The sequence below is a fragment of the Ranitomeya imitator genome, chromosome 1 (assembly GCF_032444005.1).
Source record: "Ranitomeya imitator isolate aRanImi1 chromosome 1, aRanImi1.pri, whole genome shotgun sequence".
NCBI lineage: Eukaryota > Metazoa > Chordata > Amphibia > Anura > Dendrobatidae > Ranitomeya > Ranitomeya imitator.
The window spans coordinates 118,385,605-118,405,371 of NC_091282.1; the positions used below are offsets into that span (position 1 = coordinate 118,385,605).

At 41.1% G+C, this 19,767-nt stretch overlaps 1 protein-coding gene across 2 annotated transcripts in view; it reads right to left on the reverse strand.

Moving 5' to 3' along the window:
* IQGAP2 (IQ motif containing GTPase activating protein 2) overlaps positions 1–19,767 on the reverse strand; it is a 416,134-nt gene that overhangs the window by 24,037 nt on the left and 372,330 nt on the right. For both annotated transcript variants that reach the window (XM_069750108.1, XM_069750099.1), the window contains 5 exons: positions 18,681–18,905; positions 16,317–16,457; positions 13,803–13,887; positions 10,243–10,475; positions 8,548–8,680 (listed from right to left, as the gene is read on the reverse strand). In XM_069750108.1, the coding sequence (XP_069606209.1) occupies positions 8,548–8,680; positions 10,243–10,475; positions 13,803–13,887; positions 16,317–16,457; positions 18,681–18,905 (817 nt within the window). The remainder of the gene's footprint in view (positions 1–8,547; positions 8,681–10,242; positions 10,476–13,802; positions 13,888–16,316; positions 16,458–18,680; positions 18,906–19,767) is intronic.

Below are 19,767 nucleotides of genomic sequence, written 5' to 3' on the forward strand. Positions count from 1 at the left end.
ACTGGTCTCTTCAGCTCATTTAGATTTTCATTCCCCTTCGTCCTTCTACTGATACCCCTTCTTTCTCTCAAACATTTTACTAAATATCTTCAAAGTGTGAACCTACACATTTATATCCCCCTTCTCTACATATTCTGTATAGGGTCTGGTCACACGTATCAGAATCGACACAAAAATACTCATCCAATCTTTGGAAACTTCAAGTCTCATGATTGTGAACGAGGTTTCTGTAACCTTGATCACATGCAGTAGAAAAAGTCCACATTACTGTCTCTGAGGTGGAATGTAAAATGGTTTCAGAAGTTTCCACACGGAAACTACCCCACAGGATGATAATGGGGCTAATCATTGTGGGAATCTGCCACACAGCAGAAATCTGAAAGTCTCATACCCCTTAGGCTGGACGTATAAAAATAAGGTCCATTTGTTACAGACAAAATACACAGAAATGTTCCCTGAACAGTGATCCGTATGTCATCCGTGTGAAACAACTGAAATTGTGTCTTATATTCTAGGTTCTTCAAAGTAGCCACCTTTTGCTTTGATGACTGCTTTGCACACTCTTGGCATTCACTCGATGAGCTTCAAGAGGTAGTCTCCGGGAAAGGTCTTCCAAAAATCTTGAAGGAGTTCCCAGATATGCTTATCACTTGTTGGCCCTTTTGCCTTCACTCTGCGGTCCAGCTCACTCCAAACCATCTCGATTGCGTTCAGGTCTGGTGACTGTGGAGTCCAGGTCATCTGGCGTAGCACCCCATCACTCTCCTTCTTGGTCAAATAGCCCTTACACAGTGTGGAGGTGTGTTTGGGGTCATTGTCATGTTGAAAAATAAATGATGGTCCAACTAAACGCAAACTGGATGGAATAGCATGCCTCTGCAAGATGCTGTGGTAGCCATGCTGGTTCAGTATGCCCTCAATTTTGAAAAAATCCCCAACAGTGTCACCAGCAAAGCACCCCCACACATCACACCTCCTCCTCCATGCTTCAGGGTGGGAACCAGACATGTAGAGTCCATCCGTTCAACTTTTCTGGGCCGCACAAAGACACGGTGGTTGGAAACAAAGATCTCAAATTTGGACTCATCAGACCAAAGCACAGATTTTCACTGGTCTAATGTCCATTCCTTGTGTTCTTTAGCCCAAACAAGTCTTTTCTTCTTGTTGCCGGTCCTTAGCAGTGGTTTCCTAGCAGCTATTTTACTATGAAGGCCTGCTGCACAAAGTCTCCTCGTAACAGTTGTTGTAGAGATATGTCTGCTGCTAGAACTCTGTGTGGCATTGACCTGGTCTCTAATCTGAGCTGCTGTTAACCTGTGATTTCTGAGGCTGGTGACTCAGATAAACTTATCCTCAGAAGCAGATGTGACTCTTGGTCTTCCTTTTCTGGGGCGGTCCTCATGTAAGCCACTTTGTAGCGCTTTATGGTTTTTGCCACTGCACTTGAGAACACTTTCAAAGTTTTCCCAATTTTTCGGACTGACTGACCTTCATTCCTTAACCCCTTCATGACCCAGCCTATTTTGACCTTAAAGACCTTGCCGTTTTTTGCAATTCTGACCAGTGTCCCTTTATGAGGTAATAACTCAGGAACGCTTCAACGGATCCTAGCGGTTCTGAGATTGTTTTTCGTGACATATTTGGCTTCATGTTAGTGGTAAATTTAGGTAAAAAAATTCTGCGTTTATTTGTGATAAAAACGGAAATTTGGCGAAAATTTTGAAAATTTCGCATTTTTCACATTTTGAATTTTTATTCTGTTAAACCAGAGAGTTATGTGACACAAAATAGTTAATAAATAACATTTCCCACATGTTTACTTTACATCAGCACAATTTTGGAAACAAATTTTTTTTTGCTAGGAAGTTATAAGGGTTAAAATTTGACCAGCGATTTCTCATTTTTACAACGAAATTTACAAAACCATTTTTTTAAGGACCACCTCACATTTGAAGTCAGTTTGAGGGGTCTATATGGCTGAAAATACCCAAAAGTGACACCATTCTAAAAACTGCACCCCTCAAGGTACTCAAAACCACATTCAAGAAGTTTATTAACCCTTCAGGTGCTTCACAGCAGCAGAAGCAACATGGATGGAAAAAATGAACATTTAACTTTTTAGTCACAAAAATTATCTTTTAGCAACAATTTTTTTATTTTCCCAATGGTAAAAGGAGAAACTGAACCACGAAAGTTGATGTCCAATTTGTCCTGAGTACGCTGATACCTCATATGTGGGGGTAAACCACTGTTTGGGCGCACGGCAGGGCTTGGAAGGGAAGGAGCGCCACTTGACTTTTTGAATCAAAAATTGGCTCCACTCTTTAGCGGACACCATGTCACGTTTGGAGAGCCCCCGTGTGCCTAAAAATTGGAGCTCCCCCACAAGTGACCCCATTTTGGAAACTAGACGCCCCAAGGAACTTATCTAGATGCATAGTGAGCACTTTGAACCCCCAGGTGCTTCACAAATTGATCCGTAAAAATGAAAAAGTACTTTTTTTTTTCACAAAAAAATTCTTTTAGCCTCAATTTTTTCATTTTCACATGGGCAACAGGATAAAATGGATCCTAAAATTTGTTGGGCAATTTCTCCTGAGTACACTGATACCTCATATGTGGGGGTAAACCACTGTTTGGGCACATGGTAAGGCTCGGAAGGGAAGGAGCGCCATTTGACTTTTTGAATGAAAAATTATCTCCATCGTTAGCGGACACCATGTCGCGTTTGGAGAGCTCCTGTGTGCCTAAACATTGGCGCTCCCCCACAAGTGACCCCATTTTGGAAACTAGACCCCCCAAGGAACTTATTTAGATGCCTAGTGAGCACTTTAAACCCTCAGGTGCTTCACAAATTGATCTGTAAAAATGAAAAAGTACTTTTTTTTTTCACAAAAAAATTATTTTCGCCTCAATTTTTTCATTTTCACATGGGCAATAGGATAAAATGGATCATAAAATTTGTTGGGCAATTTCTCCAGAGTACGATGATACCTCATATGTGGGGGTAAACCACTGTTTGGGCACTCGGCAGGGCTCGGAAGGGAAGGCGCGCCATTTGACTTTTTGAATGGAAAATTAGCTCCAATTGTTAGCGGACACCATGTTGCGTTTGGAGAGCCCCTGTGTGCCTAAACATTGGAGCTCCCCCACAAGTGACCCCATTTTGGAAACTAGACCCCCCAAGGAACTTATCTAGATGCATATTGAGCACTTTAAACCCCCAGGTGCTTCACAGAAGTTTATAACGCAGAGCCATGAAAATAAAAAATAATTTTTCTTTCCTCAAAAATGATATTTTAGCCTGGAATTTCCTATTTTGCCAAGGGTAATAGGAGAAATTGGACCATAAATGTTGTTGTCCAGTTTGTCCTGAGTACGCTGATACCCCATATGTGGGGGTAAACCACTATTTGGGCGCACGGCAGGGCTCGGAAGGGAAGGCACGCCATTTGGCTTTTTAAATGGAAAATTAGCTCCAATCATTAGCGGACACCATGTCACGTTTGGAGAGCCCCTGTGTGCCTAAACATTGGAGATCCCCCAGAAATGACCCTATTTTGGAAACTAGTCCACCAAAGGAACTAATCTAGATGTGTGGTGAGGACTTTGAACCCCCAAGTGCTTCACAGAAGTTTATAACGCAGAGCCATGAAAATAAAAAATAAAAATTATTTTCTCAAAAATGATCTTTTAGCCTGCAATTTTTTATTTTCCCAAGGGTATCAGGAGAAATTTGACCCCAAAAGTTGTTGTCCAATTTCTCCTGAGTACGCTGATACCCCATATGTGGGGGTAAACCACTCTTTGGGCACATGTCGGGGCTCGGAAGTGAAGTAGTGACGTTTTGAAATGCAGACTTTGATGGAATGCTCTGTGGGCGTCACGTTGCGTTTGCAGAGCCCCTGATGTGGCTTAACAGTAGAAACCCCCCACAAGTGACCCCATTTTGGAAACTAGACCCCGAAAGGAACTTATCTAGATGTGTGGTGAGCACTTTGAACCCCCAAGTTATTCATAGAAGTTTATAATGCAGAGCCGTGAAAATAATAAATACGTTTTCTTTCCTCAAAAATAATTATTTAGCCCAGAATTTTTTATTTTCCCAAGGGTTACAGGAGAAATTGGACCCCAAAAGTTGTTGTCCAGTTTCTCCTGAGTACGCTGATACCCCATGTGTGGAGGTAAACCACTGTTTGGGCACACGTCGGGGCTCAGAAGGGAAGTAGTGACATTTGAAATGCAGACTTTGATGGAATGGTCTGCGGGCGTCACGTTGCGTTTGCAGAGCCCCTGGTGTGCCTAAACAGTAGAAACCCCCCACAAGTGACCCCATTTTAGAAACTAGACCCCCCAAGGAACTTATCTAGATATGTGGTGAGCACTTTGAACCCCCAAGTGCTTCACAGACGTTTACAACGCAGAGCCGTGAAAATACAAAATCATTTTTCTTTCCTCAAAAATGATGTTTTAGCAAGCATTTTTTTATTTTCACAAGGGTAACAGGAGAAATTGGACCCCAGTAATTGTTGCGCAGTTTATCCTGAGTATGCTGGTACCCCATATGTGGGGGTAAACCACTGGGCACACGTCGGGGCTCGGAAGTGAGGGAGCACCATTTGACTTTTTGAATACGAGATTGGCTGGAATCAATGGTGGCGCCATGTTGCGTTTGGAGACCCCTGATGTGCCTAAACAGTGGTAACCCCTCAATTCTACCTCCAACACTAACCCCAACACACCCCTAACTCTAATCCCAACTGTAGCCATAACCCTAATCACACCTCTAACCACAACCCTAATTCCAACCCTAACCCTAAGGCTATGTGCCCACGTTGCGGATTCGTGTGAGATTTTTCAGCATCATTTTTGAAAAATCCGCGGGTAAAAGGCACTGCGTTTTACCTGCGGATTTTCCGCGGATTTCCAGTATTTTTTGTGCGGATTTCACCTGCGGATTCCTATTGAGGAACAGGTGTAAAACGCTGCGGAATCCGCACAAAGAATTGACATGCTGCGGAAAATACAACGCAGCGTTTCCGCGCGGTATTTTCCGCACCATGGGCACAGCGGATTTGGTTTCCATATGTTTACATGGAACTGTAAACCTGATGGAACACTGCTGCGGATCCGCAGCCAAATCCGCACCGTGTGCACATAGCCTAATTCTAAAGGTATGTGCACACGCTGCGGAAAACGCTGCGGATCCGCAACAGTTTCCCATGAGTTTACAGTTCAATGTAAACCTATGGGAAACAAAAATCGCTGTACACATGCTGCGGAAAAACTGCACGGAAACGCAGCGGTTTACATTCCGCAGCATGTCACTTCTTTGTGCGGATTCCGCAGCGGTTTTACAACTGCTCAAATAGAAAATCGCAGTTGTAAAACCGCAGTGAAATGCGCAGAAAAAACGTGGTAAATCCGCCATAAATACGCAGCGGTTTAGCACTGCGGATTTATCAAATCCGCAGCGGAAAAATCTGCAGAGGACCAGAATACGTGTGCACATACCAAAACCCTAACCCTAGCCCTAACCCTACCCCTAACCCTAACCCTACCCCTAGCCCTAACCCTATTCTAACATTAGTGGAAAAAAAAAAATCTTTATTTTTTATTGTCCCTACCTATGGGGGTGACAAAGGGGGGGGGGGGTCATTTATTATTTTTTTTTATTTTGATCACTGAGATATAATCTATCTCAGTGATCAAAATGTACTTTGGAACGAATCTGCCGGCCGGCATATTCGGCGGGCGCACTGTGATTGTGTTTGCAATCATTTTCAGGAAGAATCTGAGTATTATCTGACAGAATTGCAGGGGTGTCAATACTTTTGGCCACAACTGACTGTATGTATGTATTTATGTATGTATGAATGTATATATACACACACATACATACAGTTGTAAGCTATTTAGCATATATATATATATATATATATATATATATATATATATATATATATATATATATATATATATATATATATATATATATATATATATATATATATATATATATATATATATATATATATATATATATATATATATATATATATATATATATATACACACACGCTAAATAGCTTAAAAGCCGGTAATTCAATTGCTGGCTTTTGCTATCTCCTTATCAAACCCAACATATTTCTCACTAATAATGTTAGAAGTGTCTGTGTGCAAAATTTGGGAGCTATAGGTGTTAAAATAAAAGGTTAAATAACGGGAAAAAATGGTGTGGGCTCCCGCGCAATTTTCTCTGCCAGAGTGGGAAAGCCAGTGACTGAGGGCAGATATTAATAGCCTAGAGAGGGACCATGGTTATTACCCCAGACTCATATGAACTGTAGCGTGGGAATTTTTCTGAATATTTTCCCACGCTACAGTTCATATGAGTTTATGCCACCATGGGGCGCATCACCGCAAGTCTACGAAGCTACGTTCCCCTGCATTCCATTCATTCCCCAGTTTTTACAACCAGGAGCAACAGCTGCACTAGCAGGCCCCTGGTTGTAAAATTATTTAACCCCTTCAGATGGATTTACTGCGTGGGACATGACTGTTCGACGTACAGGTATGGGATATTGTTGTTTTGTTTTTTTTTTATTATTTTTTACAGAACGAGGGTCTTCAGGTGGATTAAGCGTACAATGAAGATTTTTAAATCCCATGTGTGTATTTATTTCATTAAAATACTTTATTCATAATGTATGCGTGTATTATTAACCCTTTACTACTATTGGATTAATAATGGATAGTTATCTTATTGACATCTCTCTATTATTAACCAGGCTTAATGTCACCTTACATTAGCAAGGTGACATTAACCCTTTATTACCCCATATCCCACCGCTACAGGGGAGTGCGAAGATAGAGGCTAAGTGCCAGAATAGGTGCATCTTACAGATATGCCTTTTCTGGGGTGGCTGGGGGCAGGTGTTTTTAGCCAGGGGGTTCCAATAACCATGGTCCCTCTCTAAGCTATTAATATCTGTCCTCAGTCACTGGCTTTACCACTCTGGCGGAGAAAATTGCGTGGGAGCCCACGCCAGTTTTTTCTGTGATTTAACCCTTTATTTTAACACCTAGAGCCCCCAAAATTTTGCACACAGACACTCCTAACATTATTAGAAAGGTATATGTAAAAAAATAAGGGATATGAAATGGTTTACTGTATGTAAACCATGTCTTATATCCTGTCGGGCTTGATAAGGCGATAGCAAAAGCCGGCAATTGAATTACTGGCTTTTAAGCTATCTAGCTCTGTATTAAATAACTTTTGGTCTGTACTATATATATATTTTAGTACAGACCAAAAGTATATAAATATATATATATATATATATATATATATATATATATATATATATATATATATATATATACACACACACACACACACATACGCACATGTATATATTATTTTTATTTATATAGCACCATTGATTCCATCGTATTGTACATGAGAGGGTTACATACAAATTACAGATATAAATAAATAATCTTTATTTTTATATAGCGCTAACATATTCCGCAGCGCTTTACAGTTTGCACACATTATCATCGCTGTCCCCGATGGGGCTCACAATCTAAAGTCCCTATCAATATGTCTTTGGAGTGTGGGAGGAAACCGGAGAACTCGGAGGAAATCCTCGCAAACACGGAGAGAACATACAAACTCCTTGCAGATGTCGTCCTTGGTGGGGTTTGAACCCAGGACCCCAGAGCTGCAATGCTATCCACTGAGTCACCGGGCTGCCCGAGATCACTTACAATAAGCAAACTAACAATGACATACTGATGTAGAGGGGCGAGGACCCTGCCCTTGCGAGCTTACATTCCACCGGATATACACACATACATTATATATATACAATATATATATATATATATATATATATACACATATATATATACACACACATTATATATATATATATATATATATATACACATATATATATATATATATATATATATATATATATATATACATACACACACACATTATATATATATATATATATACACCTATACTATGTGTAGACATTTATTCTATCTATTCTATTCTAACCTGTCAGTGTGATTTTACTGTACACCGCACTGAATTGCCGGCTTTTCTATAGAACACCGCTGCATATTTCTCGCAAGTCACACTGATGGTCCGTGTGTAATCCGTATTTTTCTCACCCCCATAGACTTTCATTGGCAGATTTTTTTGAGCAATAGGATGACAAACGCAGCATGCTGCGATTTTCTCAGCCCGTAAAATACAGCTGCGAAATATACAGCAGATAGGAGCTGCCCCATAGAGAATCACTGGACCGTGTGCAATGCGTAGTTTTTGCGCCTTTCATACATCCGTAAAACTCTAGTGTGACCTCGGCCTTACTGCGGTAATGCTTTCATAAATAAGACAATCAGACCAGTGTATTAGATAAGCTGAGGCTTTGAATACCAAGTAAGAAACATTTAAAAATCAATCTTCACATATATATGTAATATTCTCTATGGATGAAAATGATTGTCGTGGCATACTGTACGTACCGAATGAGTATTGATAATTTCTTCTATTGAAATGTATATTACAGGTTTGCTTAACGTGATCAAATCAGAAAATTCATCAATATTGAATTTCTCTTCGGGTTCAGGAACTTCACAGGCAGCTTGAAAGAATTTCCTACACAAGGATGAGACGAAAGATTTGCGGATTGGGACTTTTTTCCGTTTTTACTTTATAACAAATAGATGCTTATTGCAATGTATTGTACAGTAATGCAATTTACTTTCATACTAGTGAAATTGACTGGTTGGGGAAACCCATAGAATCTTTGAGTGCATTTACATTGGCCGATCAACAGTAATGATCACTCTCGTTCCACCATAATCAGCCAGAATAAACAGGCCAACAATTCCCGACAAAACAAAATGCTCGTTGAGTTGGTGAAATGTTTTTAAGCTTAGTTAAAAATCATTGCGCTTGGCTGCACATGGTTTTATAAACAAGGCGCGTGCTGCCGAGAACAATGACAATCTATGGACACAGAACGATTGTGTAAAGGTACCTTCACACTGAGCGACGCTGCAGCGATCCAGACAACGATCCGGATCGCTGCAGCGTCGCTGTTTGGTCGCTGGAGAGCTGTCACACAGACAGCTCTCCAGCGACCAACGATGCCGGTAACCAGGGTAAACATCGGGTTACTAAGCGCAGGGCCGTGCTTAGTAACCCGATGTTTACCCTGGTTACCAGCGTTAAGGTAAAAAAAACAAACTTCATACTTACCTTCCGCTGTCTGTCCCTCGGCGCTCTGCTTCTCTGCCCTGTGTAAGCACAGCGGCCGGAAAGCAGAGCGGTGACGTCACCGCTCTGCTTTCCGGCCGCTGTGCTTACACAGGGCAGAGAAGCAGAGCGCCGAGGGACAGACAGCGGAAGGTAAGTATGAAGTGTTTTTTTTTTTTTACTTTAACGCTGGTAACCAGGGTAAACATCGGGTTACTAAGCGGGGCCCTGCGATTAGTAACCCGATGTTTACCCTGGTTACCAGTGAAGACATTGCTGAATCGGTGTCACACACGCCGATTCAGCAATGTCTACAGGAGGTCCAGCGACGAAAGAAAGTGCTGGACTTTCTGCAGCGACCAACGACATCACAGCAGGATTCTGATCGCTGCTGCGTGTCAAACTGAACGATATCGCTAGCCAGGACGCTGCAACGTCACGGATCGCTAGCGATATCGTTCAGTGTGAAGGTACCTTTAGTGATAGTTCTGTGTGCATGGAAGGGCGGTCAGCCTATTCAGGCTATTAAATGACCCCCAGCTGACTAGCAGCCATTTAACACTGCGCGTCGGCTAGTTTACATGCACCCATAGAGAAAGGTTGCTGAGTGCAGCCAAAGAAAGCTAAAAGCAGAAATCTGATTAATAGTTTTGGACAAATTTTCTACCACTTCACTCCACAATTTTTTGTGATCTAACCCACACCCGCCGATATCTCATTTGTATGAGGACTTCCCAACTCTCCCCAGAGAGAAGATATCGGGAAAATAAGGATGGGGTGATGGAAATTTGATAGCCTGAACCTTTTGACTTGCCGGCAGAGGAGTCTGGACTCTCGAGCAGACAGTTCTCTTCCGAGCATTGCCAACTTTATATATACAAAAACTGAGGACAATGAATAGCAATTAAGTTCATAATGGTATTCACTTTAACAACTGCACCAACATATAAATCGCCAACCTGAATTTCTGGTACGTCTGAGATAAGTAGCCGTTCATTGAGGACATATGAGCATTTTCTCCATCAAAAAGTTTATTAGAAGCAGCGTGCTGAAGAACTTTCGCAACTGAACCCAAGTTTCTCCTCTGGTCTGAATGAATCTGCCCTCCTGCTGTCATGTCAATTATGTCAAATCCGTCTGGAGCTACGATGGCAGGATTCATGTACCGGTAATAAAGAAGGTTTCCAACAATCTAAAAAAAGAGAGAAGATGACATGATGCAACTGCCAAGGATACAGATTGTGTCCATGAACGGAGTTATTAGAGTTGAGGCTTATTCAGACGTCCATTCAAATCAGCTCGAGATCCGCAATGCATCCCGACCCAAGCATGACAGCCTCATAGAAATACATGAAGCTGTCAAAATCGGGTTGGGAGCCCTTAAAGAGCAATTTTACCACAAAATGGTATTTTCACACAAATAAATGTATTACGGTAAAAGTATTATGTGTATTAATCGAGGACTTCTTATACTGATGACTATGTAATGCTCATAGATGCCTGGACCAACCGGATGAGGTTTACCATAAAGAATTAAAATGCAAAACTCAGTCCTATGAAGCACAATTCAACTAAAACTTTATTGCAATTGTGACCTCTGCAGGTTGAAGGAGGCAATATATTCCAAAGAGAACATTTTAGACTTTTGTGAAGACCCATCAAACAAGAATATTTTAAAAGCAGGAAAATATTAATACCTAAAAAAAAAAGAAAAAAAAGAAGTGCATGACAAGGGTTTACACACAGTAAATTCCCAGGGGTGTGATGGATAGGTCTCAGAAAAGGAAGCTTTAATGTATCAGTACTGCTGTGTTTTGAAAGATACTGTACAACGTTTGAACAATGTACAAGTATAATGTATTTATTGTAAGTTGTTGACGTCATAAAAATTACTCCAAAGTTTGAGTGGTTGATGTATAAATTACTGGAAAGCGCATATTAGTTTCCTGTGGGAATTTTCTGTATTAACTCTAGGATTGAGTGGGTGAGCTCATTGCACAAACTGGGCATATACAGTGGGGAAAATAAGTATTTGATACACTGACAATTTTGCAAGTTTTCCCACCTACAAAGAATACAGAGGTCTGTAATTTTTATTGTAGGTACACTTCAACTGTGAGACAGAATGTAAAAATGAAATATAGAAAATCAAATTGTATGATGTTTAAATAAATTGCATTTTATTTCATGAATTAAGTATTTGATCACCTACCAACCAGCAAAAATTCAAGCTCTCATAGACCTTAGTTTTTCTTAAAGAAGCCCTCCTACTCTGCACTAATTACCTGTATTAATTGCACCTGTTTGAACTCGTTACCTGTACAAAAGACAACTGTCCACGCACTCAATCACACTCCAACCTTTCCACCATGGCCAAGACCAAAGAGCTGTCTGAGGATACCAGGGACAAAATTGTAGACCTGCACAAGGCTGGGATAGGCAACAGTACAATAGGCAAGGAGCTTGGTGAGAAGGCAAAAACCTGTAAGCACAATTATTAAAAAATGAAAGAAACAAGATGACTGTCATTCTTCTTCAGTCTGGGGATCCATGCAAGATCTCGCCTCGTGGGGCAAGGATGATTCTGAGAAAGGTCGAAAATCAGCCCATAACCACACAGGAGGGCCTTGTCAATGACCTGAAGAGAGTTGGAACGACAGTCTCAAACATTACCATTAGTAACACACTACGCTGTCATGGATTAAAATCCTGCAGGGCACGCAAGGTCCCTCTGCTCACACCAGCACATGTCCATGCACGTTTGAAGTTTGCAAATCCAGAGAAGGCATGGAGGTGGTCATGAGGTTATGAGACCAAATAGAACATTTTGGTTACAACTCCACTTGCCGCGTTTGGAGGAAGAAGGACGAGTACAACCCCAAAAACATAGTCTCAACCGTGAAGCATGGTGGGGGAAACACCATACTTTGAGGGTGCTTTTCTGCAAAGGGGATAGGACAACTGCACCATATTGAAGGGAGGATGGATGGTGTCATGTATTGTGAGATTTTAGCCAACAACCTCCTTCCCTCAAAGAGCACTGAAGATGGGTTGTGGCTGGGTCTTCCGGCATGACAATGACCTGAAACATACAGCCAGGGAGCTAAGCAGTGGCTCCGAAAGAAGCGGCTCCATAAGAAGCACTTTAAGGTCCTGGAGTCACCTAGCCAGTTTCCAAACCTCAACCCAATAGAAAATCTTTGGAGGGAGCTGAAACTCAATGTTGCCCAGCGACAGCCCAGAAAATTGAAAGATCTGGAGAAGATCTGTATGGAGGAGTGGGCGAAAATCCCTGCTGCAGTGTGTGCAAACCTGGTTAAGAACTAAAGAAAACATCTGACCTCTGTAATTGCAAACAAAGGTTTCTGTACCAAATATTAAGTTCTGTTTTTCTATTATATCAAATACTTATTTCAGGCAATAAAATGCAAATGTAAAATCATACCATGTGATTTTATGGATTTTTTTTAAGATTCTGTCTCTCACAGTTGAAGTGTACCCAAAATAAAAATTACAGACCTCTCCATTCATTGTACAGTAGGTGGAAAAACTTGCAAAATCGGCAATGTAACAAATACTTATTGTCCCAACTTAATTGCTGGTCGAGTAATTGCAATAGTTAGAAAATATAATTGCACCAAATGGTTACAGTTAATGGTTTCCCTTCTGTTGTGTGGTTAGAGCAAACTAGTACTCCCCTTAAACTTAATTTTTTGGACTTAGGCGTCCAGTGAGTGGTCCTACTTTGCAAATGGCAGTCTTTTCTGTATGTGTGTGCATCTAGAGATGGCTGTAAATTACTGGTTAGAGCTGTCATACATCGATTTTTGACCAACTGACAGGCCCCATTTAAGTAATAAAACTCGGGCTTGCACAAAAGTGAAGCAACATTAGCAAGAAATAATTAATATTGCATTCAATTTATACTAGCAACATCACTTCTCTACATCTAGATTTGTGTTTTCCCTTTTCTAAAGGACACCGTGACCTGTTACATACAGACTTGCATAGAGAAAGAGCCCTGCATGGGTCACAAATAGTGATGAGCAAACATGCGCTGACAAGGTCTTATTTGAGCATGATCGGGTGCTAACCGAGAGTCTTCGGCATGCTCGAAAAATATATTCGGGTCCCCGCTGCTGCATGTCTCGTGGTTGTTAGACAGCCACAACACATTCAGGTATTGCCTAACAAACCAGAAATCCCGGCACATGTTGCAGTTATTGAACGCCGCGAGATATGAAGCCACGGGGACTCGAATATATTTTTCGAGCACGCCGGAGACACTCGATTAGCACCCAGCATGCTCGGATAACACCTTATCAGAGTATGTTTGCTCATCACTCGTCACAATGTCTGTAGGGTAGAGCGATGGAGACTAAACTTCCCTGGGCATCACAGCAGCCTATGCTGCCTTTACCAATTCTGCAGATCATTGAGATATAATACTTTGCTGTCAGATCCTGGAATAATTGCAAATAAACTAAAGAATAATAGGTTCATAAGTGAAACAACCAACCTTTAAGAGTTCATCTTCCGTAGCATCAGGAAATTTTTCATGTAGGGAGTTCTTCAGAACTTTTGCTACGTATCGCATTCCATATCTTCAAAGAAAACAAAACAAAGTGGAGAACTTTTATTATCAGAACTTGCAGAAATATTTATTGCTCGTTGGCAAACTGGAAAAATCAGCAGCAATCTGGTAAACTGAAATCACAAGGCTTTTGTTCCATGGAGCACTCTGATAAGAAAAAAAAGATTACTGACGCGAGTGTATCGGAAATAATGAGGATGGATATAATTCTGGTGGTATGGTTCATCTATCTCCTCATTACAAGATGATTGTGTGTAATGTATGGTCGTCCATTCACTGGAGAACCACGATTCATGCTGCGTACCACGCTTCAGTGTCCGATTCATGCTGCCTATGTCCAGGGACCAACAGTCATCACACAGGTTGCCTTTAAAAGGGAATCTGTCAGTAAGATCAACCCCCACACAAACCACATATGTGGACATGCAGGTCTTTGAAATGTAAATCTACCGACACCTTTATATCTTCTATTTGTTGCTATATTTAAAGTAATTAGCTCATTCATTTATATGCGAATGAGGCGTTAAGTGCTTTGGATGTGATACAATATGCAAATACAGCATTTAAAGAGTCGCTGCATCAGCCTTTTTAGCGTTATTGATAGCTCACTGTGAGTGTAATATCAGGCACAGGCATCAATACCCATCAGTGATCCATCAAAAAAGCTTTAGAGACTAGTGATGGGTGGGGAAACAACCTCAGTGGTTCCTTTAAGTGCTCTATCATACTCAGAGCACTCAATAGTTTATCTGCATATGAATTAAAATGCCAATTTCTTGGGAATGCAGCAACAGATACAAGATTTAAAAGGTATCTATGGATGTACATTTCAAAAACCTGCATGCCAATGTAAGCAGTTTGGGGGGGGAAGTTGATGTCACTGGAAGATTCCCTTTAAAAGGGAACATGTCTGATGATGGATGGTCCAAGAAACATGAAAAATATGAAATGTGGTACAGAGTATGGATCGTGGCTCAGGCATTATATCAGCTGACAGGTTCCATTTAATGTTTCCAGATTTAAGGCAAAATTCAAATATGACATTATGGGTCATGTTCTAGTCTAAACTAATGCACATTTTTATCTACAGGGGTTAACCTGCAGAGTAGTCCCATTCCTCTCTTACCAGGCCAGGACTGTCAATATGACATTTAGCAGCTAACACCTAGTACATAGCATATAAGCACACGTACAGTATGTACAGTGCCGTATGCCGAGACTGCGCCGTACGTTACAAGGGAGGTCAAACAGGACCACCAGTATTTATAGCCCTGGCTGTACATATGCTTAGCATTAGTAGTTTGGTCATATTTTAGGAAGTTGAACCGAAGGAAGAAACATGATAAAAGTGGAAACAGATGAAGAGACGTCACAGCTGCTCTAGCTAAAGCAAAAAAAAAACAACAAAAAAACATAAACAAAGCCAAAAAACTGTGGTCCACAATCTTCACGAAGCTCAATAATCAGAATCTGAACGCATGAGTTTAACAGAGTTACACATATCTCATGGGTTAAAGGTTTGGGATCACAGATTTGGGGTCTTTAATTAGAACAACTGGTCAAAATAGTGACCCATTGTAGATATTTCTCCTCATACTTCCCAACAAGACAGTCTCTAGGGAGAAGCCCGACTTATGAAACCTGAGTATTAGGGTATATTCACACATTAAGTATTTGGTGCAGAAATGTCGGCATCACTTGGCGGGAAAAACGCAGCGGCAAAAATGCCACATTTTTGCTGTGCTTTAGCTGTGTTTTTTTACTTGTGTTTTTGGTGCAGATTTTTCCCCACTCATTAGTATGGGTGAAATCTGCAGCAAAAACGCTAAAGGGTTTACATTTACAAGTCACAAAAAAGCAAATGTGCACACGAGACTTCAGGATTCTCATTCACTTTGCTGGCTTCAAGAAACCTTTCATGTTTTGTGACAAATCTGCAGCAAAAATGCAACGTGTGCACACTGCTTTTAAGAGGTTGTCTGGGGAGAATAATTCTTAAAGATATGCCTATATTGGTTTACATTTTTATGAAAATGAATATACACTCCCCCCTTTCTCCATCCACAACACTGCAAGGGTCCCCCCCATAAAGGCTACATCCTGCTGAAGAGATAACATAATACCACAAGGAAATGTGACCACTGCAGCCAATCACTGAGCGCAGCAGTCATGTCTCTGTGATGGGACATCTTTACTATTGCAGAAAGTAGAGCTCGATAGGGGAGCGTGCATCGTCGGAATCAAAGCAGCGGAAAACTGCGTGGCTTATTTTATTTAGATTTAGGTTTTTTTTAAGAATCAGAGCATGGTTAAAAAAAAGTACTCTCCAGACAACCCATTCAGTTTATTCTACACAGGACATTGAATTATTATTGTAAAAATCCACAAGGTGAAAAATCTACAAAAATGATATAAGCAAACAATAAGCAGATTACTTACGGAATGAGATCCAGGGATGAGAATATGGACTGCAGAACCTTGTCTGTCACTGTGCGCAAGCTTTGTATTGAAGACTCCAGTTTACTGACAACCTCAGGGTGTGATAAAGCTTGTTCAGTGGTCACGTCATAAGGGAGTTTGCTGCAAAGAATTAGTCCACCTTTAGATATTCTGGTGAATACGTTTCCATTCCCATCTTACACCTGCCCCCCTTATCTATGTACCCCAATATCGCTGGCCTTTAAAGTTTTATACAATCAGATGTCTGAGCCTGTAGCTACTACAACTACAAGGTGAGGCCGGATCTGAACTTAGGCCTTAGTGTAATGGAGCTGGTCCTACCCTTGATTAAAGGGCATCACGACATGCCCCTTCACAACATGCGCAGTACTAGTATGGCGCATGTCGTGTCTCCCCCTTTGATGTTGGCTCCGTCGGTGAGCCCACATCAAAGTCGCGACATGTCAGCTGTTTTTAACAGCTGACATATACAAGCAATAGCGGCGGGTGAAATCGCGATTCACCCGCCGCTATTAACCTGCTAAATGCCACTGTCAAAAGCTGACAGCGGCATTTAACTACCGCTTCCGGCCGCGCGGCCGGAAGTGAGCGCATCGCCGACCCCCGTCACATGATCGCGGGTCGGCGATGCGTCAGGGTGGTAACCATAGAGGTCCTTGAGACCTCTATGGTTACTGATGCCGGCCTGCTGTGAGCGCCCCCTGTGGTAGGCGCTCATAGCAAGCCTGCATTTCAGCTGCATAGCAGAAATCTAATGATCACTGGTATGTAGCTGAGCCGATCCATTTGTGCCAGCTTCTAGCCTCCCATGGAGGCTATTGAAGCATGGGAAAAGTAAAAAAATATGTTTTTAAAAATATGAAAAAAAAAAAATATATAAAAAGTTTAAATCGCCCCCCTTTCGCCCCATCCAAAATAAAACAATAACAAAAATCAAACCTACACATATTTAGTATCGCCGCGTTCAGAATCGCCCGATCTATCAATAGAAAAAAAGCATTAACCCGATCGCTAAACGGCGTAGCGAGAAAAACATTTGAAACGGCAGGATTACGTTTTTTGGGTAGCCGCGACATTGCATTAAAATGCAATAACGGGCGATCAAAAGAACATATCTGCACAAATGTGGTATAATTAAAAACGTCAGCTCAACATGCAAAAAATAAGCCCTCACCAGACCCCAGATCATGAAAAGTGGAGACGCTACGGGTATCAGAAAATGGCGTATTTGTTTTTTTTTAGCAAAGTTTTGAATTTCTTTTCACCACTTAGATAAAAAAATAACCTAGACATGTTAGGCATCTATGAACTCGTAATGACCTGGAGAATCAAAATGGCAGGTCAGTTTTAGCACTAGGCACTGCTCCTAATAGCCAGATTCCTACTCCACACTGATGAGGGGCAAAAACCCCGAAACAGCTGTCTGTGGATGGATACCATGCTTGGCATAGGTGGCTTTCCTTCATAGGATGCTGCCCTTCCCGTGGTTGTTCCTTCCCGGGGAAAGGCCTGGCTATTCACTGCTTGCGTCGAGAAACACGTGATGGTGTCTCCGCAGCTTCTTTACATGCAGTTTTAGCAAAACAACCTAGCAAAAAAGCCAAACAACAAACTAGTGTGGGATTGCACTTTTTTTGCAATTTCACCACACTTGGAACTTTTTTTCCCGTTTTCTAGCACACGTCATGGTAAAACCAATGGTGTCGTTCAAAAGTACAACTCGTCCCGCAAAAAATAAGCCCTCACATGACCATATTGACGGAAAAATAAAAAAAAGTTATGGCTCTGGGAAGTAGGGGAGCAAAAATCGAAAACGCAAAAACGAAAAAGGGCCGCGGCGTAATGTAGCCGCCCCCTCGCCACCAATGATTTTAGCATCATCACCCATTGCTCTAAAATTACAAAAAGTAACTAGATTTTACCATAAAAGCAAAAAAAAAATATATACAATGTAACTGTTACCCGGGTGAAGGAATTAAGGTTGGGCTTGTCTGCTAATTGAAATGGCACTAAATGGACTTACATAATGTTTATGGTCAAATATATACACAGACTACAGGTCAGTAAGGTCTAACATTACACTGGATATTAGTGTTTTTTCCCATGCAAACCATCTAAAAAATACAATTTTACTGCAAGATACTAACTAACGATGCAGGACACTGATAGGAGCAGTCAGTATAAGGTCACAGACGAGAGCAATAACTGGAAGAGAAGTCGACATTTCTCATCTCATCCTTGAGTGATCCACAATCTGACAAATATCAACACGTTTCTTTACGGAGCAAAGTTCTACTACATTGCATTCAGTAATCCAGGTCTAAATATGCCCAGACGTCTAACCTTGCTTCCCCTGTGGCCGTCTCCAGCTGATTCACCCAGGCCTTATACACCTCTACCGGGCTGGTATTGATGATCAGGGATTTATCTTCAATGATCTCTTTCACCACAGGTGCCAGGAGCTGTCGCAGTGTATTCTGCCCTCGTGCTCCTCGATTAAAGCTGACTACCATCTTTATCACCGTTGGATTCCCTGTGACTATATCTTGTATCTGGTCAACTTTGGATCTTAAAAAAAAAACAAAACCAAAGAAATAATTAACGCATTGTCACATATGTACACACACAAACATATTTTCACTCTACACCCGCAGACTTACATTTATTTTATTTGGCCTTTATGTGATTTACCAACAAGAGCATTGGTGAAATGATTCATGGTTTTTTTTTTTTACATATTTTAGAAATATAAATCTGACAATTGTAATGTGTATTTGTATTCAGCCCCCCAAGGCAATACTTTGTTGGACCACCTTTCGCTGCAAGTCTTTTGGGGTATGTCACTACCAGCTCTGTGCATCTAGAGGTGACATTTTTGCCCATTCTCCTTTGCACACTGGATCAGTGAGATTGGATGGAGGCGTCTGAACAGCAATTTTCACCTCTTGCCCCAGATTCTCAATGGGATTTAGGTCTGGACTGTGACTGGGCCGTTCACACACATGAAAACGCTTTGATCTAAAATATCCCATTGTAACTCTGGCAGTATGTTTAAGGTCTGTCATGCTGGAATGTGAACCTACGCCCCAGTCTCAAGTCTTTTTCAGTCTCAGGTTTTAATCATTATTGCCCTGTACTTCGCTCCATCCTTATTTCCATCAACTCTGAACGTCTTCCTTTTCTCTGCTGATGAAAAATATCTGTACAGAGCGATCTATGTCAAGTGTTTATTTCTGTAAATGTTGATGATTATGGCTTACAGCCATTGAAAACCCAAAAGCCATTATCTCAGTAAAATAGAATGCTATATAAGACCAGCTTGAAAAATGATTTTAAAATCCGAAATGTTGGCCTACTGAAATGTATGTTCAGTAAATGCACTCAATACTTAGTCGGGTTTTTTTTTGCATCAATTACTGCATCAATGCAG